The sequence below is a fragment of the Morone saxatilis genome, unplaced genomic scaffold (assembly GCF_004916995.1).
Source record: "Morone saxatilis isolate NCDOM2014 unplaced genomic scaffold, NCSU_SB_2.0 Contig14, whole genome shotgun sequence".
NCBI lineage: Eukaryota > Metazoa > Chordata > Actinopteri > Moronidae > Morone > Morone saxatilis.
In genome coordinates this window covers 12,415,529-12,439,293 of record NW_023339696.1, presented here as the reverse complement: position 1 = coordinate 12,439,293, position 23,765 = coordinate 12,415,529, and the positions used below count along the sequence as shown (strand labels likewise).

Sequence of the window (23,765 nt, the reverse complement as noted above, 5' to 3'; positions counted from 1 at the left end):
AAAACAGAAAAAGTGGATGTAACCAAAACAATGAGCTAAAACTGCAGCCGGGTAAAGATCTTCTGTGGGTTCATCACTGTGCCATTTCATTCATTCTTAATGTAAAACTATTGATTAAAGCAGCTTTAACCATAGTGCTGGCAGATCAGAAAACGGTGAATCATTTTTGTAATGATTTTGGAAGGCGCTGACAAACATCTCTCGTCAATAGGGGCATCAGGTCAGAGACATATTTTCCAGTTTACTTTGTAAGAATTGATGATCTGCTCATGATCAAAAAGCAACTCCAGCTGCTGTTTTTTACCTGAACCTGCGCTTTTGATTTCATGCAAAGAGAAAAAATCCTTACAGTGTTTTCAGAACAATGTCAATTGTCAATAGCTCTAAAATGGATTAGAATATATTCTTCATACACATAATAAAGTTTCTTATTGAACAGTCTGGCTTTGATGCTGATTGTTAAATGATTTTATTTCTTTGTAGCTGCACTCGCTCTTACATCCCGGCATGTGTGTTTGCACATGCTGATGCTGCCGAATGCTTGATCATGCTTACGTGTCTGTGTTGTAGAAACGCAATAAAAGCAATGAGAGCGATGAAACCTTCATCTATGAGCCTTCATTCATCTCTCACTGTCTGTCCCCGGGGCATGGCCTGGCTTCAAATGAAATGGCCACCTGCCTAGCACATAGCTGTTAGTTAAATGTCATGGCACCACCGCACCAGATGGTGATGAGAGAAACTGTCAGTAAATAATGCAGTGATATGAATTTAAATACCATTCATTTATAATCAGTGGAGACTGGCATTTTAGAAGTTCGTTTCAGGCAAGTGTTGTATGAAGAAACATATCATGGATTATTCTGCACCATCAGGTTTTATACAAGTTAGCCAGGGCATGACATGCAGTAATCCTCATTCATTACCTTGTCACTCACACATCATCTGTAAGTTGGTCTCCTGCATGGAACATTATTAGTGTGTCAGCTCCATTGCTTTAGTAGATTGTTGCCAGTCCTTGACTGGTAGTGTGATGCAGCTAGTGGACCGTAGCGCTGCAGAGGCAAAGTGTTGGAAGGAAAAATGATCCACCAGTGTTCACCTGCTTTCTGTGGACATTTCCATTTACTTCGATGTCTGGCAGCAAAGTGACAAAAGATGGGATGTTTATATGCACACAAACACACACTTAATCATAGCCAGATGAATAAAGATGTCCTATAAGCTGCCCGCGTTTTTGTTGTTGTTGGAGCATTTCAATTTCCCAGATGGAATAAAAATAACTGAAATGTCTTAGTGTACGGATTCATGTCAGGTGTTTCACTGCAGCTCCTCTTTCTTATGGAGAGTTTGTAAAAACGATGGCCATCTCTTTATCATCTCCCTGCTCTTTGTTACATAACACCTCTTTTTCCTCCTGCTCACCAATAAAAGTACCTTTTATGTTACTGAGTTTGTTGCAACTCTGGAGAAGGAAGCTTTTTACCTGTGAGGGGGTTGACAAAGGTCAAAGCCATTCAGACGCTCTCAGAGTGAATATGATTTGCAGATTTGCTCTTTTCTATCTCTTCTTACCGCATCAAAAAGCACCATGAACTATTTAGAAAAATCTAAAACAACTTTGTACTAAATTGAAGTGCTCAATTCACATTTCACATGGAGGACAGGCATGTGTTAGTTTTAGTTAGCATGCTGAACTGATGGCGTTAGTGCTGAATGAGAAGGAGAAATATTCAAAGCTAGACCATTTGGAATCCATTTACAAGGCCAGTTTGAAGAAAAATGTTTTGGGATAGCCTTGGTTTAGAGTTTTGGATTTATAGTCTATAAAAAGAGAAAGCTACATAAAAAAGCTGTTCAGAACTTAACAAATAAACAAAAAGATATTTCCTGGAGGGTCTGTCTTACAACCAAGAAAACAGAAGAGTGAAGAGTCTCTTCTGCTTCAAGTAAAATGTTTACAATCCTAACTGCAGGGTTAAACACAAGTTTTCTGAGAAGTTTCCCATAACCACAGGGATTTTTATTTTATGTCATTTTTATGTTGTCATTTTTCCTGAAAACAGTTTTAATACTACACAGATTTATCAGATAATCTGGGAGCCAGGAGTCCCGCACTGTCTTGCATAAAATGAGTCATCCAATCATCGTCTACATTGTTTGTCTGTTTCTGTATAATTTTTCCTTTTAGTCACAGCAACTATTGACTGAGAAAACATGTGATCCCTCTATAACCCAGTTCTGTAAACCTTCTGGTTTCCCTCTGTTTCCAGAAATTAATGCTTACTTCTAAGTTGAACTTGTGCATTGAGGTGTGTTTTTATTAAACAATTGGACAATGACAAATAGTGTTAACTGAAACACTCACAAAATTCAGCACTTCAGCAAAACTCTGTTTCTCTGTCACTTTCTATATCTTTTGCCTTTTTGGGGTGTTTTATCTCTTACTGGCATGAACAAATGCAGAGGCGTCATTATTTTTGTTGTGGTTACTCTGGCTTTTTATCACAGTCCTACAATCGTTTTATCATCCGGACAGAAAGACCTTATAGCTTTTGTTTGAAAAGAGTGTGAAAATGGATTTCAATTATATGCACCAGCAGAATAGTAAGTGGCCTCTAAAAAGTGTAGGTGGCTTCATGGCCACATGATGGAGTGAAATTTGAACATTAAAACTAATTATATTCCTTACTCTAATGACAAAAACAAATTGAATTTTAGTGACTAACCCAAAACTATTAACACAGCACTGCCTGTAGATTATCCACACTAATTATCAGAATCAGAATCAGAAACAGAAATACTTTAATAATCCCCGTGGGGAAATTACTTTTATGACATTGTTTGTGCAACAGCGTGTTGTGTTATCATGTGATTCTTCAGTGTTTTAGCAACACAAAAGAAATAAATGTATTGGGATGGTGCAAAAGTCTCAGCAGCTGGTATCACAAAATATCTACCCACTGAAGAAAAGTGGGGAGAATGGGGGGTAATCTTACTGAATCCATTATTTATGAGTAAACATCATTACAAATTAATTTACAATTGCAATAAATATAGTCATGATAATGTCATCAGTGGTTATGTCAGCTTGGACTTTTTAACTGAAAGCTTGCCTTGCAAACAGCAGAGATGAAGCTGTGGGCGGTAAACAGGGAGGGATCTAACAAACGTTTCTATCAGTTTGGATTATGAGAAATGTAGGATCCACCACAAATGACTAAAACATCTCAACAATTATCTGATATGGTCTGTCCGCAGGGCGAAAAAAAAGCAAACAAGTCTTAAAAAGATTGTTCTCTGACCGCAGTTCAGTTGATCTGGACTATGATAACTATGAAGCTGCAAACAAGTAGCAATGTGAGATTGTGAACGGGATGAACCTACACAGAATTATCACCTGAATCTGCAGCTCCCGTCAGCTTTATAGTGAGTCAGCTGATTGTTTTGCTGCCCATCCGACAAATGTACTGCTTTTAGTTCACTCTTACTGCTCTAATAACATTGTTTTCAGCCACAGCAGCAGCTGTTTTCAGTGAAAAAGCTCTAAAAACCCACTGTACACTATCACAGACACAGTTAGTGACTAGCTGGTGAACAAGGTGAAGAGCATTTAGCAGCTAAGTTGGTAGAGAGCCAAAACTAGCAAAAAGAAAGTGAATATTGGACTTGCATTCACCAGTTGGCCAGAAACATGACTCAAAATACATGCTTCTGTTGCTTTGTAACTACTGGATGTGTAAATAAGCAACTGTTTACTAACAAGTTTACCATGTCAACGGAATAGGTGACTCGCAAGTGGCCAAAAAAATCAGTTATTGCAGGTTTATGCACACAGTAAATTAATAGTTTGTTCACTGAACATGAATGTTCTAAAAGTTGGTACAGTTGTATGCAAAAGTTTGGCCACCCCTTTGACAAATAACACATTTTGGTTATTTTTTTCATTGAAAAGATATAAAAACAAGTGTATGGAACATACAACACAAAATCTGCAGCAAACATTCATGCACTGTCAACCTCTAGTTTCCACAGTGTGAAATGTAATTCAGAGATGGCAGCAACTGCGGAGGTCAAGATGAGATCTGGAAGACCAAGAAAACTTTCAGAGATTCTGGTCAGAAAGGCGAATCAGAACCTCCATGGGAATGCAAAGATCCTGCAGGAAACAAGTGCTGAGGACTGATGTTAAAATAGGACTCTTTTGCCACAATCAGCAAAGGGATGTTTGAAGAAAAAAGGAGCAGCAATTTATGAAAAGCTTACCTTCCCAACTGTTAACTATGGGGGTGGATGTATCATGTTTTGTAGTGTGTCAGCCAGTGATACAGGAAGCATTGCACGGGTGGCGGGAAGAATGAATTCCACTAAAAACCAGCAAAGTCTGGAAAAATTAGATATCACACCATCTGTAAAAAAAAAAATGAAAAGAGGAAAGCTTTTGCAACAGGATAATGATCTGTGGGTAGATCCTAAAAGAGCTGTGCATACAAGACATCCCAAGAATATTGCAGAACTAGAATCCTTTTGCAAGGAAGAATGGGTAAAAATACAAAATACAAGAACTGAAAGACTTTTGCAAGCTGTGATATCTGCCAAAGGGGGGTTACTAAGTACTGGGTGCCCAAACCTTTGCACATGTTACAATTTTTGTTCAACTCAAATAAAATGAAACAATGCACAAATGTTTGCTGCAAATATTGGGTTTAATTAACCATCCCCTCAAGAGGCTGTGTTTACATCTTTTCCATGAAAAAATGAAATGACAAAAATGTGTTTATTTGTCAAGAGGTGGCCAAACTTTTGAATATGTATGGAAAAAAGGAAAAGGGGCCATACTACTATACTGTAGAACAAGTTATTTATGTAACTAGCTTTATTAGAACTTCTCAAAACTAAGATAGAGATGACCTCATTAGCTTGCATACTGTCAATGGCCTGAATTTACTTTATATTGAAATTAATGGCTGGACAAGTGAGTAAGTACCTATTGAGGGTATTCTTGTCATAACCAGAACACATAGAGTGCTGTAAATGTTTGGTCTCTACTGCCTACAATATGTGTTTGTAGTGTGTTGTAACAGAATCCATTGGCATCTGTTGTGTTGAATAAGCCTGCAGCATGTCAAGACATTAGTAGACTAGGGTCTAAGATGATGTTGGGTTTGTAACAGCAGAAGAAGAAACACTGGATCAAAGTAGAGATATCTCAGCAGAGGTCACCCTTCTCCCACACAGTGTCACTGTGTCAAATAAACTTTATATATGGCTTTAGGGCTTTTCTGATTTTTTCCTCATTTGTTTTCATCTTCATTGTTTTATTATGGCCTATCAACTTCAATTTGAAATTAAAAACGTCTGTCTAGATTGTCTAGAGACGGAGAATGCACTATGCTACGAACAGAGAGGAGAATTTGTTTTTCCAAGAATAGAAGCCTTTGGACCAAAAGAGCATATTTTAAAGAGAAGAATTGAGAATTGTGTTTACAAGACTGACATGAGGACTGACAAGATATCAGTTTGATTGACAGGGTGGCACTGAGCCCCACACCCCCCTCTGATACACAGTACATGTCTCTGGAAACAATTGGCACAGATGTCACAGAGGATGTCATGATAATGAGGACTGTGTATGTGAACAATGTCCCAAAACTGGCATACAACTAACTGGGGAACTTCTGCATCTACATTCCTGCCATGAGGTTAGATGGTGCGTGGATCAATTTATTATAATGGGAATGTAGCAAAGTGACACATTTACAGGTTAATGACTTCTATTCTTTGTCTCTGCAGCTTTGAGACCTTTCAGCCTGCTCATGTTGAACCTCCATTTTGCTGGCACTTGACATTTTGCCCACTCCATTATTTCCCTTCATAACATATTGAAAACCTTAAATTATTGATTCCCTCTTTTATATTCATAATTCTGAGAAATAGAAATCATTTAAAAGTTAGATGTCCCTGCTTGCACTGACAGGGTGTGTGAGCTGATTGCATTTACCTCTTAACCACTTGCCACTAATGAAACATGTAATTGGTCTTTCACCTTTGCTTTTTCTTACTGTCATACATGTTGTTTTGACACACTAGCTCTACAGTTATGTCAAAATAGGTAAAGAGCTCAAACACCTCATACTAAATTTACATATTAAATCAAGTAAGTTCATTACAAAAAGATAATTTGTAATCTAATATTTCTTTCTAATATCCACCAAGAGAGTGACAACAGCTCAGTAGTAACTCAACGAAGCTATTCAGAAAAGCAAATCAGTTTAATTTATGCATAAATGCAGCCACTAAAAGGAAAGACCAATTATTAAAAAGTACCAAGTATACTTAGTCAGTCTGCATCAGAATAAATGTATGTCTGTATAATCATGCTTATGTCAGTGTATTAGCAAGACATTTTATCTTAAAGAAACTGGAGAGAAAGAAAAGAAATATCATTACCCTTATATTAATAAGTGATTATTAAACTTTCCATGAATTTCAAGCCTATTATACATATAAATATACTCCTAACATTATTTACTCAGCAACAACTAAATCCTTTCTGTACCAAAATTACTTTTATATTATTATTATATTAAATAATAATGGTATTCTCCACAAAGTGTATGCTTCTTGTGTTGTTATGCCAGCATCTTTCTTGTTACAATATAGTGTAGGATTGTAAAGTCTTGTGTGTACATGGAGGTAGCCTAAGCACTTTGTTAACTTAAAGACGAAGGGTCACATATGTTCATTAACTTGTTGTTTCAGAACAACTTGGAAACCCACACATAGTTGCAATACTATTTCTTGGTTTGTTTTTTTCTCCAAAGAAATGAGAAATGCTGTGAGTTGACCTTGTTTCATCCTCAGCTCATCAGTAATTTTCTTTCTTTGGCAACGTGTACTTGTGTTTCTTTGTCTTTGTGCTGTTAGCTCACAGGGCCAAGTTGAATCACATTAATATCTGTAAATGAGGGGACTGAATAGAGGAAGAAAAACTTTCCTTCAAGAAAAGTAATCATTTCATTTATTTTCACTTGAAACCTGTTTTGTCAAAACATTCTTATTTTATAATATCAAATATTTTCCTTTTATAAGTCTTTTCTGCCACATGGTTGGTTTAATGTAAAGTGAAACCCTTACTCACGCATGAATTACTTATGACAACAGACACTGCCACTTTCCCCATGTAAAGCCTTTTATCTGGTTTATTTAACACTAACTACTTTAAAACACTGAACGTATCACTGACTGAAAGAGTCACACAGCGCTTATTTTCAGCTTCTACAGCACAAAAACAAGTTGACGGAGAGCATCGAGAGAAGTGAGGATAGTTTCTCTGTACACATCTCACTCTGCTGTATCACACTCAGACTCACTCTATGACTGGAGCTTTTCAAAGCACATCAGTCATCCAGACATGTCTCACACCCATGTTTGCCGTTTGCAGCTGCTCTTTTATAAACATAAAAGCCTTTCTCTTCTCTGTCAGGCCACAGAAATCAGCTTACAAGGCTGTTGTTTTCAGTTTTTCTTTTTTTATGATTTAAAGTTTTCTAACACAGAAGGGACTTGATTACTGATGTGTCTTTTTATTAGACATATTTTGAGTGCGTATAAAATCTGCAGAAGAAAACATGCGTACTTCAACAAAAATTGTTGACAAGCTGATTTTAAAGCCGACATTATAAAACCCTGGTTTTGAGTAAATCAAATAGTTTATTGATTTGTTTCTGCACAAATGTGTGAATACACACAGCCCTGAGTGTGACAGGATTTCTCTGTGTGTCAGACAGTGACACAGTGTCACTCCGTTTAGCTCAGCTGCCTCGTGCAGCTTAAACCTCCTCTCAGGGGAGAAGTCCTACTTTCTCCCCGCGCTCTTCTGGGTTGGCTCAGTCTGAGTCTGAATATTGTTGGGAGCAGACTTCTCCACTCCGTCTGCTGGTGTAATTCTCTGATCAAAGCCTGGCGAGAATAGCATTGTCACCCATAGCAAATCTGCTTATACAAAAGTGCAACAGAGGGAAAGTTGGGTCACATGGAAAGACACTCCGAGGCCCCTTGAGGAATTTTAGAAAAAAGAAATTCAGTGTACAAAGAATATATAATTGTTTAGAACATAACCGGAAACATTCATATTTTCTTGTAATGTTTACATTTTGCATTGTTTTGGGGGAAATATGGCATTGTGTTATGACTGGATTTCATCTTATAAGTAAGCAATAACTCAGCAAGGTGTCCTGATCCAAAAATCTGGGTATAAGGTATATAGGCATTTATTTTTTCAAAGCTAGTACTGTCAAGAAAACTTAAAGGACCCATATGTAAGATTTTAGTGACATCAGTGAAGTTGCAAATTGCAACTAAAACCACTCTCATACGTATTTGAAGACCTGGAAATGAGAATGGGCTGTGTCCGTTCTCGGTTACTGTAGAAACATGGTAATTTAACATTGCGGCGACCATGGAAGGCGTCCCGCAGTGTCTGTAGATAAAAACGTCTCATTCAACAGAACAAAAACATAAGAATTCTTATTTTAAGGTGATTATACACTAAGGGAAACATATCTGAATATTATATTCCATTTCTGCCAATAGATTGGACATTTAAGCTTTGGTACTGATAACAACAAGCTCTTATATGTTGAATGCATGCAACATTTTTATGTTAATCTGGAACTATCTAACCAAAGAGTATCAAGTAAACAAGACTGCAGATGGCCAGACACGATGCTGGGTTTTGGTACTGCTTACCCCTGCCTGATACACAATTTATACTCATAAACCGTCTTTAGAAAAAAAATCAAAACTATATTCCCACACCATCAGCTGACCTGTCTAGTCTACTTTCCTGGAGTAGGACATAGCCCTTCTTTTTTATCTCAGGGACAACAAAAGAAGAACAAATACAAGGCAGCATCAGAAGTACCCTCACATACCTCTGCCAGTGACAACTTGTCTTGCCAATGTCACGATGCAGCCGCCAGCTGCTGTCTGCCTGGCTTTTATCTTTCTTCCTCTCTGATACGGATCCTTTGGTCTTTGCCTTGTCTTTCACTGTCACTGTCTGTCTCCTTGCTGCCTTTTGGCACCGTCTCTGTCTCCCTCTGCTCATCAGTCTCTCTGCCATTGTTAGCGTTTCTCACTTCTACAGTTGAGCAGGCAGCGTGAGTTTCAGCCATGAATTTGTTATTATAGCTTTATGATATATAATATATTAGAGCACATAGCATCAAGTCAATGTTGATTTTGTTAATATTGATCAAGAGCTTTACTTGGAAATTTTGTACAAACTTTCAAACTGACATTTTAATTCATCAGAGCTCGAGACTACTGAAAATAGAAATTATAGGAATTGAGAACCTGAATTCAGCTGGGGTTTGTTAAAGGTTTTTCAGCTCTTACAAACAAAACAAAATTTCAGCTGCATTTGATTTGCCAGACTTGCCACTGCCAGGGCAAGGAGCAGATACATTTATTACCGACCCTGCCACTGTGCCACATTGTCATTGACATTTGGCTCCCTTAGCATTTGGCCAGAGATATTAGTCTTGAATAAAAGATGAACCCAGCCCAGTTCCTTCAGCCATGGTCAAAGACTTATTTGGAGCCTGGTCTTGCTGCTTCAAGCACTATTGTTTTAAATAGAAAGAAAAATATGGAGGATTTACTGGAAGCACTAGTATGCTATCATGTCCACCTTAAAGATGGTATGAACATCTGGAGCGACTGGTCTTCACAGCAGAAAACTACTTTGACTATAAACAATTATACTGATTTAGCATTGTTTATTAGTTACAAATATAATCTAGTGTTTTTTACTGTGACCACTGGAGGGTAGTGAATATTCCTGATCCTATATACAGTCAGGTCCACAATGCAATACTTCTACAAAAAAATATTAATAATAAATAAATAAAACAATTAAAAGAAACGTAGAAAAGTAGTGTTATTGTTATTCTGTCCACTGCTAAGTGGAGATCCAAAGTGCCAAATGGAGGTGTACAAATCATTCACAAAGGTAGTTGTTATTGCAGGGTTGTTTTTTCAAATGCAATGCTTTGCTGTCAAAGAAAGTGAAATTCTTCACAGCTTTGATGTGCACTGCCTATATGTAAGAGACACGTCCAGCTGTGGACTGCAGCAACTTCACGCAAGAGCACATAGAAATATATCAACATTTTAGGCTGGGTCTTATTTAGTTGTTTGTGTATTTCCCCAGGAGGTGTTAAGCCTATCTTAGCTCAAACCCTGGAAGTAGAGGGAAACTGCCAGCCTATATATATTAAAAAACACATTATCCAACAGCTCCACAAGGGTGTTGTTTACATGTTGCATTTTGTTAGCAAGCAAATAGCCATCATATTCAAGAACCAGTTCAGATTAACTTATTTACATTAAATGACTATATAAGTCTTCCAAGTTTGTGTCTACCGCCTACAGATGCCATACAAACTTTAATCCACATTGCTATGCCACGTGAATCGAGTACAAGAGTAGATGTGAAGCGAGTGACTAACATGAAAGAAATAGAGGCAGGTTTGGATATTATAGGGTTTTTATTACAGTAAAGCACAGCACTCCAGAGGCAGTTTCAAGCCTTGTTTGCAGTATACAGAGGGGATGTTGACAACAGGGAGTCACTGTTTGTTCAGTCTTTCACAGAGAAATAATGGCCCTCAGTAGTGCAGCATGATATCTTTATTTATATGCCTGAGCCTGTTTACTCATCAATTATCACTTCCTCAAAACTGGGGTCTGATCTGTTTGTGATTTTACTCTGGAATAATATTTCCCTCCCAGTGTCTTTCTCAGCCAAATCTTTCTGATAAACTGTGATGTTTCATTTTGTTTTTTTGTTTCTAGTTGTATTCATTTTGTGGACAGGTGCGCTGGTGGCAACAAAGCCATTACAGATCCAGTATGGTTTATTATAATTCATAGTATTTTTCATAGCTCAGTTATCAAGTGTTATGCATGAATAAATGGTCAAAATCTTCCCTCTGGAAGCTTAAATGCACTCACTTGTTATCCTCTCTCCAATTCAAATGATAATGTCTAGACCGCATGCACTGCATTGATCCATTTTTGCTGTCTGTTGCGTCATTGCTTGTATGTCCTTATCCTGCGATGAAAAGATAATAGGAGACTTTGGTAATAGGTGACAAGTGGCATCATCTGGAATCAATGATTGTATCTGTGAAATGACCCATGGGGGAGGTGCGCTATAAACAGCTGAATGATCTAATTACAAGCTATGGTTCATCAACAGTAATCATAGCATATGGAGAGAATCACTCAGGAGCAAGCCGTCAAATTTTATCCTGCAGAGGCTTGCTTAGACTTGTTGTGGGAGGATGAAGGATTGCCAAGTTGAACAATAACCTTCTATTACAAAGGCCAAACGTCTATGCCAATATGTAATTTGGCACAGACGATGGATTGTAATTTGAAATCACCTCACACAGACGTTCACAGAATTTAAAGGTTTGAGCTGTTTTCAAAGACAAGCAATAATGACGAGCAGTGGACCTAGCTAAGCGAGATGTGAATGATGGGGAACCTTGAGAGTTGAATTATGCATGAAGCAGGTAATTATCCACATGCAAAATGTTCCCCAGTAACATTTTGCCCCTTCAGCACTATGTTGAAGAGCACCAGTGATGCAAATTCAACCCACCCAACCTTTTTCCATTAATCTCAAAATAGCAGAGGGCTCAGCCGGACCTTTCTCTAAACGTCTTTAAATGTTCCTTTAAATCTGTCCGTCCTCCACTCCCCAAAGGTGGAACTTACTGTCTTATTAAAGAACCTCCGCGCCACCAAACCTCTCTGACCTCATTAAATCCGAAGCATATCAAATCGCAAATGGGATTTCGCATTTATTTCAAGGCAACACAATAAACTAGAGGACAAAAGACACACAAACTTCTCATTACTCACTCCACCTGCTCACACACAAAAAAATGTTTAGCTAAATGCTGTACAAAATTATTTAAAAAAATCAGATGCAAATTTAATCACAGCAGTGTTGTATACTTTACATTAAACCCTGTCTCAGTAAAAAGTTAAAACAAAGTTCAGTTTATATCACCTAAAATAAAGTTCAGAATAGAGCTCAGAGAGAGTTCAGTTATTTAGACCAAAACTATCACGTCTATAAGTGTTTTCCTTCTTTTGTTTGTACTTTTATTGTGCTTCTTATTGTGCTTTTCCTCTTAAACACTGTTCATATAAACTAACAACTGCATGAAGGGAACATGAATTTTTATGGAGAAAATTCCATGATGAAATACATTTGACTTTTTTTTTGAAAATTAAATCTGAATAGAAAGCCATTTTCGAATAAAATGTAGTCTTGACCCTTTTAACACAGCCTTTTAACATCCTTTGTGAACGTGAGTGACTTATTGCATGGGTTTGCAGTGTGATGGGGTGGTAGCTGAGTGAAATGCAGATCTTTTATTTATAAGCACCTGGGTGTTTGAACATGGTCATGCAATGCTAATCACGTGGGCCTGTAGAGGGCCATGCATCATTCTGATGGATGTGGAGTTGACTGGGTGAAGGCTTGGAGCTCCAGAGTTTGGATGAGGTTTGACTAGAGGAGAAGGGAGAAGGTGGAGGACAATGGAAGTTATGGTTCTGGAAAAAAAGTTATTTTCTTCATTTTTTCATATTTTTTGATTCATAAAAAATATCTTTAAAAATGAAATATATTTCTCATTATATAGGGCTGCAACTAATTATTATTTTCATTATTGATGCTGATGATTGTTGTTTTAGGAATGATTTGGTCTATAAAAAGGCAAAGCTGGCATACTGAAGCTTGTTTTGTCTTACAAATAGTAATACATTAAATATTTCAATTTAAATCAGCAAGAAGGAACTTTCATTTTGCGTTGATTCTGGTGCCCCCTGTGGATAAAAGCGGTAATGTTTCAACTGCCTTGTTTCATGTGTCGAAAAAAAATCTTTTTTTCTTTTCTTATGTAGGCCCTACAGAGGCATCAGTATTAAACTGAAACAGTTTCATAACTAGTTAAAAACTTAGGTAGGTTTAAGAAGCTCAAATCTGTTGTAATTTTTCGAGAAAAGACTATTATTGATTATCAATAGTTCCTGCTTAGTTTTTTGTTGATCAACTAAATGACTAATTGATTATTCAACTAATCATTTCAACTCTAAAATACATTAAAGTCAGTTTGACTAAGACTAAGAGTCTACAGTCTTGCTATCAGCGCTGTGAGGCTGTGTTTTGGCACTTTGAGCTTAAGTACAGCTGAGGTTGATGTAAATGTCATTAGTTTTGCCTCGTAATTGGTCAAAAACCAGAGTACTGTGCAAATTAAAATTTTGACCTGATGATGGCCCTATAGAGGTAAAGATAAGGGATCAAAGTTATTTCAAGTTGTTGAGACATTTCCTTTATAACCACTAATGTGAACATCATGGTGGCACGAGAGGAAAAGGCAGGTATCACCCAAATCAGTAGGATTCATCTTCTACAGAAAATGAATGTCAGTGCAAAATTTAATGGAAGTCCTTCTGATAGCTGATATTTCAAAAGTTATCATTAAAGTTATCATACTAAGAAATGTTCATGTCAACACATACATCCTATTTATAATAAAGATTCCAATCGACACATGCAGCATATGCTCTGATATTCACAGGCAGAAGTGTCAACACATTGCTTATCTCATCTCCTGTTATTTAACATGACCTTTGGCTGGAGGTGAACCCAGTGAAATCCCTCTGCAAACACAGAGTCATCACCAGAATTAATTGCAGAGGAGCTGTCAGAGGGGAAACTGCTCTGGAGAAGGACTACCAACATAAGGTGCATTGATCACCAGCCAGTCAGAAATCCAATGTGGAGTAATTCACTATGGGTACAATTAAGCTTTGTGCTGAGATGAGGGATATTATTTCAGCAGGAGGGGTTTGCAGGTGTCTGTTTGAGCTGATTAAATGCTCACTAACAGTGAATAGATGGCTCAGGTGCTGTCAGAGCTCATACAGTCAGAGGTGCTGTTTGTTCCCTCGTAAAGCTTTATCTTTCCCCTGAGTACAGACTGTAGTTAAAGCAGGATGGAGCGAACCATGTTGATTAAACTGATGATGATGAGTGTTTGTTACAGTAACTCTCTAAGTATTTCTCTTTCTCACATACTCTTTCTTGCTTTTATCCTCTTTATTTATTTGTCCTTGCCTCAGTTTTTTTTTTTTTTTTAAATCTCCTTTACCCATACTCATCTTCTAAATGAAGTAGTCGCTCTCACTTTCCTCCTTCTCTTTATTCATGTTATTAGATTGAATGCTTAGGCTTGTCCTTGTCAAGTTTTTTTCCTGAAGCCCTTTTAATGTCTTCTACATATTTCTTCCTTTTTAAGTTTTCACACTCATAATGTATTTCTGCTAGTCTAACAGCAACTCTGTCTTCTCTCCCTCTTGTCTATTTATCCTGTATCATTACTAGGCGTGGCTGACTGAGATCCATGAGTACGCCCAACAGGATGTGGTGCTCATGCTGCTTGGAAACAAGGCAAGGCATTATTATATATTAATTAAATATTTGTGACTATAGGTAGATATACAGTATATTTAAGCAGTCAATACTATACAATATTTTAGGTTAAATGTCTCTCTGGCGCACAGTATTGAACAATATTGGCATTTATGTTTTGTCTAACTCTTAGTTTACTTATTCTTTGATTAGATGGTTCCAAAATTAAACAGTGATGAATTTATGGTATAAGGTATAAGGTATATTTTATATCTTTTTGTTAAATCTCATGAAATGATCAAAACTAACAATGAATTGATCCTACTAACAAGTAGTATCTCTGATATATCTTATTCCTCTGTGCACACAGAGCTCCATTGTTAAATTGTTAAATTATTAAAAACACATCAATGACCACACTGTTGCACTGGGTGACATGTTTCTTCATTACGATGTTTGAGCCAATGCCACACACCATAAATACTGACTAGAGCGCAAAATGTATATTAATCCACGGCTAAAAGTAGTCCCTAACAAATACACTATTGATTCTTATTTTAGTAATGTTAGCTAAAAAATACAGTGCCCAGCTGTTTCAGCAATTTCTTTATTTAAAGGCTTTTTAAGGATTTACATCCAATGGGCTTGGGGCTGAGAGCCACAGACAAAGTAGTATTAAGAAAGTATTGAGAGATGCACTTGATGCTCTGTTTCTGTCTGTATTTTCATAGGGTTTGTTGACAATAACAAAAGTATAGAATATCACCATCCTTTAAAGCTTCTTTTTATTCAGTAAAAATGTTTTCTGGCTCCTCAGTGTGAAGTATGGAAACAAATGTTGTTTTTGTATCCGAACCAAACCTCATGTGTTTTATTGGCATCAGTAATGATAACAACTACATTTAAGTCATTGGTGACTATTTGTTTGATAGACAAAATACAATTACTCTTGTCAGTTTCACACACACACATCTGACAAAATCTTAAACTGCTAATTTGCAAATCAGTGTTGCACATTTTTTTCCTAAAACTGCCATTCACATCCCTCCCTCTGAACAGAGAACAGATGTCTCTGCCTTGGAGCTCTGTCTAGTTTCAGTCCCCCACGCTCCATATCAGTCCTTAATTAGCACCCTGAGAGCCAATCTTGACTCATTAGCTGCCATCAGACCTGAACACCAGGAAAGGCTTGTGTGTAAACTGTGGACAAATAGCGAGCAAATCTCCTCTGTGGGTGGGTGGTTGTTGTGGTTTTAGCACGGATGTTGGTGCATGATGCTTGTCTGTGTGACCTTGTTTGTTCCTGTCTCACCAGGCTGATGCCACACATGAGAGGGTGGTGAAGAGAGAAGACGGTGAAAGGCTTGCAAAGGTTAATTATTGACACTTAATGAAAACATGTGCACAATTTTCTGTGTCCAGATGCCGCAGCTGTTACAATGAGAAGCTACACCCTGCATAATTCGTTTTAAACACATCTTTTTTTTTATTCTTTTGAAATCAAGGTCTTGTATGTGACAAATGAAGGCAATGATTTCTCATTTCATGTAATATTGCAGAGGTATTGGCATGGCTGATTGAATTTCTATGGCAGATGAGAAGATTATGAATATTACAGAAAGTTGGGATTATCTAGGGATCATTTTCATTTTCACTCTTGCTCTTATCTCACAGATTCCCTTCTACTCTGTGAGGAAAATGTACCACCTGCAAATTAAAAAAAACAAACAGATAAGACAAAGAAACACCAGACACCTCAGCTGTATCACACTACTGTAGATAATAAACATTTGATAACGATTACTTATTGTATAGATTCCTGCCTTCTATGTCACCATCCATAAAAGTTTTATGCTCCTGTGATATATCAGTGCAGGCACAAATACAACTACTAAGCACCGAAACAAGGAGCAAACATTTGTTTTTATCAATCTCCCTTACCGTTGCTTCACAGCATGACACACAAAAACTAATAGCAAACAGCCAGGCGATTCTCTCCAGAAGTGGGAGCAATAAAGTGCCACTAAGTAACTTAAGGTTCAGCCTGGGAGGGGAAAAAAGCACATCCATTACCATCACTGTGGGCTGAGACAAATTCCCCTGCAGAGGAAAAGCTGGGAGACAAATTTATCACATCTGAGCTGGATGTATCCAAAGTTCACTATTGTGCTGTGAAGTTCAGTTGTAAACTTCTGTATAGTTTTTATTCAATAGCCTTGATTTTTATTTACTTTTTATTTTTTGTAGCACATCAGAGAAGCAGCTTTCTGCTGAAAAGTGTTATCATACATTATCATACATAATGTTTGAGTTGTCTAAGCATAAATGAACATTTCCAAGAAATGTCATTGCTTTGCCTCTGCAGGAGTTTGGAGTTCCCTTCATGGAGACCAGCGCCAGGTCAGGTCTCAATGTAGAGCTGGCTTTCACTGCTGTGGCTAAGTGAGTATCATACTTTCTGAAAGTGTTGTGGATTGCTTTAATCAAGAGAAATGTCATTTAAATATATTTTAATACTTATTAACTAACTTATCGCATTAAAAATTATTCTCCCTCATTGGAAAATCCAGAATTTTTAAATATGCAAATATTTTTCATCTACAGCGAAGTAGGAGACTAGTGCCCAGTAAAGTCCATTGTCAGTTTATGCATGTTTAACCACAAACTAGATGTGAAAATCCTGCTCACATGTACACATCTTAAGGAAACCGGTGTGTAGGATTTAGTGCAGTACATGCAGATTGCAACTCCCTTGCTTCACCCTCCACTTTCAAGTGCAAAGCAGAAACTATGTTGGCTACTAAACATGCAAAACATGCATGTGGCCCTATCTAGAGCCAGTGTTTGGTTCGTCCATTTCTGTCAATAGATCTTTAATAGATTTTCTTAAATGTTACACACAGGACCTTTGAACCTTTAAATTTAAGATGAGCACAGACATAAATTCCCCCCTTCAGCAGATGAATCTGAAAAACCAGCCTTAACGGTGTCAAACTGCACCATAGGCATCATTCTGGCACCCAAGCTGAAGGTCAAACAGTCCAAGTACACAGTAAACAATAAGTTATACTAATACATCGAGTTATTTTCTCTCATATATATATATATATATATATATATATATATATAAGCTTTATGCTTAGATTACTAAATTAGTTTATGGAGTAACTTCAGTCATAAACTGATCTGTAGTGTTTATGGGGAGTGGGTCTGTCTTGGTTTAACCTCACCTTATCCTCTTCTTTTGTCTCAGGGAGCTGAAGCACCGGTCTATGAAGGATCCCAGTGAGAAGTTTAAGCTCCAGGAGTACGTAAACAAGGAGATGAAGAGCACAGGCTGCTGCAGGTCTTAAAGCCTGCCTTAGTCATTCTCTGGATCTGTGTGTGTGTGTATTTATGTGTGTGTGTGTGTGTGTGGATCATTCTTGTTTATACAGTAGGTGTTCATATCTGGCCTGATCAGAGGTGAGGAGTCAGCTCCAGCGAGGTATAAACCTTTTTGTCCTTGTTTTTCCGCTCTTAAACCTCCCCGTCTCCGTCCACACAACCGCCATCTGTCATCTTGCACTCCTTTCACTGCCCTACTCCATCTTGTGTGTCCTGCTTTTTCCTCACCCACCTCCTTTTGCAGCTGCGAATGTAGCCTCAGGTTATGGTTTGCAAAAGACAAAGCAATGTGCTGCTCACCTCAGTTATTAATCTATTAATGGACATTTTCTTCCATAACTGTAGCTGCATGATAATATTATAACCCCAGCATTGAATCGGACACCTTTGCATTACCTTGTGTGGTTATTTTATTGTGAAGGGACTTAATCACAACAGAAATTATGGTCTTTTGCAGACACAAGATTTATTTCTCACAGTCATTTAAAATGTTAATGACATTTGCCATTTTGTGATAAGCGCGTGGATGAATGTTCATATAATAGATGTACAGTGATGTGTTGTCTGTACATGGTTCAGTGTTCATGTCAGTAATTCAACAGGCTCTTTGCAGCCAGTTTAGCTCACCAGCATAAACTCAATCTAAGCATTTCCATGATTCAGCTGTGGATATTTGGGAATATGTATTACTACTTTTACATAAAAGTTCATATATGTTGCTATTGTGTATACAAGGATATTAAGTACAGAATAGCATCATTAGCCACAATACATGATTCTTTTAGTAGATTTGAATTCATGCTATATGCAAAAAAATGAAGAATACAGCAGTTTAAATAAACATTAGAAACATGGCAGTGCATGGGTTTTTTTCAATATTATAGGGTCAATGTTAAGTCTTGCTCTAATGCAACATCTCTTCTTGATAATATACATATACTTTTTTTATTGTTATTTAAACTTTATGTAATCTACACTGGGGTTTTGACAAACGTGATGTAAATACTTTTTTCTGCATGTAAAAAATAGTTTTGATGGAGAATAGCACTTTAAGATGGTAAATAAGAGCGTGCTAGGGAATAAAGACCTAGAGTATGTTGACAATGTTACCTAGAGTATTGTATATGACACACAGACGTGTATATTTCTCTTTTTCCTTTGAATGTTATATTTGTAGTCGAATGTGCAAATATTTGTTGGCTGCTTTATTTCTTGCTTTTTTGTTTTGCTTTTATTTTCCTTTCATAAATACATAAATAGGGTACATAGTGCCATGTTTTCTTAAAAACATATTTCTTATAATCTGTTACCAGTATTTAACCTGTTCTTCGTAAAAGAAGCATAGGCCTCTTTTTATATGACTGTTGTTTTGGTAGATTTCATCTTAGTCATAGAAACCATAAAAAACTGAATATCTCTGTACAGCATTTACTGTACGTTTTTTCAATCTTGATGTTCAGAGTAATGTATTGATTTGTGGTTTTACTACTTTTCAATGTGCAACTTCTTTCTTGTAACTGAAAGTTAACTACAATAAAAACAGAAGGTAATGTGGCTTTTACCCTTTTAATAGTGACCATATTTCAGAGTCACTTACACAAATTCTACTCCAACATGACTGTACAGTGAATTCAGAGCATGAGTTATAAAATAATGTGTGTGGCGGAGATTTAGGCAGATGCACGCTTACAGTGTTTGCTTGACCCTAGCTCTTCAAGTTTGAACAAAGGCACTGCTGCCTCATCATAATACTGCTCAAAAACATCTTTGTGCCTTTCTCTTCAGCACTTACACGAATAATTTAATGTGCACACCTGTCGTCACTGGTTTGATGAGGTTAATGAGCCCCTGGAGTTAGTTTAGGGAGTTTAAAACCTTTCCTTTGTCTCCCTCTGCTGGATAAATAATTATACCACATTAAAAGATATTTGAAATTTGTATAGTTTTGCAAAAACGAGAGACAAAGGAATGCAAGCCAATTTTTAAATGTGATGATAAACGTCACACAAAGCAATTTACATTCAGCTGCTTGAATATGTACAAAAAAGCAAAAATAGCTTATTATACCTGCAGTGCTTAACATAAATTTACAAGCTGCTTAAAGCATGGTAGACAGTTAAAAAAATAAATACATTAAGAATTAAATACCATGGTACTCATATGTGGAAATAAATGTGAATATGTGTGTGAATATCTGTAGACCATGTATTATTCCTTCTTACTGACATATTACAGTAAGTGTCAGATAATGTTTGTCTTAGTCTGCAGATAACTGGCCGGAAGGGCAAAATTTGTACACTTAGTTGAAATGCAAGGTTAATTCAGTTGTATTGAACATCCGAGTAATTAAGTATGTACAATAATATCTGAGCAGCAACACTTCTGATTCCTACAAACAAGTAACTTCGACACATTCAGGTCGAAGTTAACAAGTTGACTGACTTCTTTCAAGTATGTAAGTCGCATAACAGATGAGTGAGTTAGGGTAACATTCATGAGCTTAGGAGTGATTCGGACTTTCTATGAAATGGGTCTGGCACATAACATAGGTGAGGTTGAGCAGGATGGCAGGTAGAGTAAAGGGGTCACTGTGGTGACGGTAACTGTGGTCTCACCTTTTGGTCCTTTTTCTATCACCCTTAAGTTTTTATAAAGGCTCCCATTATGACATATCAAGTACATATCTGAGGTCCTCTTCCTCCTCCTCATTCTGCACCAACAGACAGTCATGGTTTGTGCTTGAAATAGGCCTCCACTGTGGAGAGAACAGAAAAAATATATATCCAACTGAAACATTAAGGGGGGAAAAAACTCAATAATGACTTTGCTGACTTGGGTGTTCAGTTTACCTGCATACTCCTGAGGCAGCATTGGTCTGTTAATAACAGTCTGAAATGCAGCGATCCAGTCTTTCTGATCCTCTTCAGTCTCACATGCAAATAGAAACTTCCTGTCCGGGGTCACTATGGTAATTCCAAACAGCCAATGGTAGCCCTGAATGTTCGGGGGGAGGCCGGGAAGCACAGTGTAGCTGTTTTCCTTACTACCAATGAACACCTCACCTCGTGCATAAGCATCCTGGAAGTGGAGGGGAAAACAAACAGATTAATCATCTCCTAAATTAAGTTATTGTGAATAACTATGTCATATTTCAGAGGAAACCACAAACCTGAAGGTCAAAATCTCCACTTTACAACAAATTGCATGCAAACTATGTGGATGGATAGCCATCTGTCTAAAGGAAATATTTTATACTGGGTTTTTAAATGCACTGTCCCATAGACAGAGAGACTGATGAACAGTAGAGAAAATGTCATAAAATGGCATAGCAACATCTGCAGTTCACAGTGTGTAACTACAGCAATTTCCACATGACGTTCAGCATTAATACCAGTGGATCTTTAAAGTACATGAGCCTCCTGTCATCCATAGTGAACCATCTCTTCTTGAAGCCCTCCGTGTGCTGTGGGACAGAAAGAGGAAAGAGACATGTGGCAGCAGCTTAATTCATACACCTATAACTGTCAAATAAATATATAACAATGTTATAGGCGTTGCATGTTTACCTAACTTATAAATCATGTTGTGGAAAAGTATTCTATCAACACAAATGTTGCAGAAAAACAAAAGTGCATTACCTTTGGACCAGTCTTTTCCATGTAACCCTCCTTTATGTAGTTCCTGGTTAGCTTTGGCAACAACTACACAGACAAAGAGCAAATACTTAGTCACTAATAAACTGTGTGTGTGTGTTCAATCATTTGACACCTTGTGTGCATGTACTCACTTCAGAGTTAGGAGCTCCAGGAAAAGCCACCTGCAGGTAGTGAAACCTGGCTGCTCTGATGGCATTGAACCAGTCCACCATTTCCTTCAAGACAAGAAAATGAGGAAGTTCACTGACTGACTCTTACTGCAATATCATCTCCTCACACACATTATCGGCCCTGAGGGTCCCAAATTACCTCTAGCACTACACACAGCACTCATAACTAGATGAAATGGCTTTTCTAAATGGCAGATATACTAGAAATGCCATTTGAAAAGCTCTGAACCCAAGGGAGATGTCTCACAGTGTTAGTTCTTCTGCTGTGTGAGTTTTGTGAAGCCGTTAGCATACAAGTACACTTCTATACACGCTGACTTGTAATGACAAACCATTTACACCAGAGGGACACATGCTCCTGCTCTTTTTTCCCCACCACAAAAAGCCCCAAACCTCACCTTTCCATCCTCATGGTAAACAAAGATATTCCTAGTGCTGTTGTCCTTTAAATAGGTTATCTGCAAGCCGTGGGCAGTGCCGATTTTTGTTGGCTGGAACGTGGCATTCACAGTATTGATCTTCATAATCGCTTTGGGCTCTCTGGCCTTCAGAAAGGAAAGATATTTTTTAAAAGAGAGAGAGTCAGTGGTCTAGTCTTTATTCTCCACACCTCCTTTTTGAAGTCCTCAATCAGTTTTTCCTCACCACTAACAAAGGCAGTTTTAACACTGGGATCATGAGACCAAGTACAGATTGAGAAAAAGATAGAAAGAGGGAGAAAACACACACTCACATCATGCTTGTTGAAGTACTTCAAAACACCTTCCCGTTCAGATAGAATAAATTTTCGACTGAGGTACTGCCCATTGTCTCTTCCTCGTTTCCATAGAAACCCCTCTCTGTAGCCTGCCAGGAGGGGAGCCACAAGGGTCCAGGAGCAGGAATACAGAAAAGAGAAAACAGAAGAAAGACACAACAGACTTCTAAGAAAATACTAAATACATACACATAAAATCTAAAACAGACATGTACAGAGGAGTAATTCACAAAGTGACTATTGGGGATCATCAAGCAATTAATCAACTTGATTTAGAAAACTTAAAGCTGCATGAGTAGATTTCTTGGCCAGTTGGGGGTTGTAAATGCAACACAAATGTAAATAAAGTTGACATGGCAAACCTGTTAGCAAGTTATTTACACATCCAGCAGAGCAACATTAGCGCTTTAATTGCTAAATGCTCCACTATGTTCACCAGGTAGTCAATAATTAGTCTACTGTTAGGTGCTGAGCAGGTAGTGTACAGTAGGTTTATCAAAGCCTTTTCGCTGAAGACAGCTGCAAGTGGAAACAAGGCTGATGAGAGCGAGGTTTGCTTGCGGAAAAACTAAAATGCTCATCAATCGCTCTGTAGAGCTCCAGGGAAGTGCACATTACACATAGCCTTTAGATCTGCTTGTAAAAATACTGACTGGTACAGCTTTATTAGTCATACATTATTAGCCAGTATTCAAGTGAATCAACTTCCTTCACTTGAATTAACCCGACAACATTTTTTTGGTAAATTAATGCTAAGGCTATACATACGTGTTCTTTAAATATTAGCAATTACTATAAAATCTTACCTTGTGACCATTTATCTAGTACATTGTGAGTGCACTAAATACCCATACTGTATAATATTACCCAGGACACTGACCCAGAAACAGTTCTGGTAGAGACCACTGAAAGATCCCAAATCGTGGTGACATTGTGCGTGTGTGTACACACTTAACCTATGTGGTCACTGTTCTAAGCAGCTCAGCAGTGGTGGGAGGAAGCTGGAGGAACCTCTGCTTTTACATAAATAATTCAGCTACAACTGATGGCTTCCTCTACAAGCCTGAACATCACTGAAATAATCATTCTCCCACTCTCCCTCTGACACACACACACACAACTTTTTGATGAACAACTGAAGCATCTTTGTGTCTGAACTTTTTCTAACAATCTGATCAGTGCCAGGTAAATGAGTCTATATTTATATACTCCATCATTATCAATTTCTTCAAAATGATATGCAATATCAAACATGCCCCTTACAAACCCACTCTCTCTCTCACACACAC

General features: G+C 37.6%; 2 protein-coding genes across 2 annotated transcripts in view; one reads left to right on the top strand and one right to left on the bottom strand.

Annotated features, from left to right (window-relative positions):
• LOC118322840 (ras-related protein Rab-26-like) overlaps window positions 1-17,880 on the top strand; it is a 54,966-nt gene extending 37,086 nt beyond the window's left edge. The window contains exons 6-9 of the mRNA XM_035654668.1: window positions 14,480-14,545; window positions 15,822-15,878; window positions 16,872-16,948; window positions 17,760-17,880. Coding sequence (XP_035510561.1) covers window positions 14,480-14,545; window positions 15,822-15,878; window positions 16,872-16,948; window positions 17,760-17,859 — 300 coding nt within the window. The 3' untranslated portion in view covers window positions 17,860-17,880. The remainder of the gene's footprint in view (window positions 1-14,479; window positions 14,546-15,821; window positions 15,879-16,871; window positions 16,949-17,759) is intronic.
• The window catches only part of LOC118322836 (arf-GAP with dual PH domain-containing protein 1-like), a 14,883-nt gene continuing 8,906 nt past the window's right edge, over window positions 17,789-23,765 (bottom strand). Inside the window, exons 5-11 of the mRNA XM_035654666.1 lie at window positions 22,453-22,565; window positions 22,118-22,264; window positions 21,681-21,764; window positions 21,532-21,594; window positions 21,285-21,356; window positions 20,743-20,971; window positions 17,789-20,648 (exon numbers count right to left, since the gene is read on the bottom strand). Coding sequence (XP_035510559.1) covers window positions 20,620-20,648; window positions 20,743-20,971; window positions 21,285-21,356; window positions 21,532-21,594; window positions 21,681-21,764; window positions 22,118-22,264; window positions 22,453-22,565 — 737 coding nt within the window. The 3' untranslated portion in view covers window positions 17,789-20,619. The remainder of the gene's footprint in view (window positions 20,649-20,742; window positions 20,972-21,284; window positions 21,357-21,531; window positions 21,595-21,680; window positions 21,765-22,117; window positions 22,265-22,452; window positions 22,566-23,765) is intronic.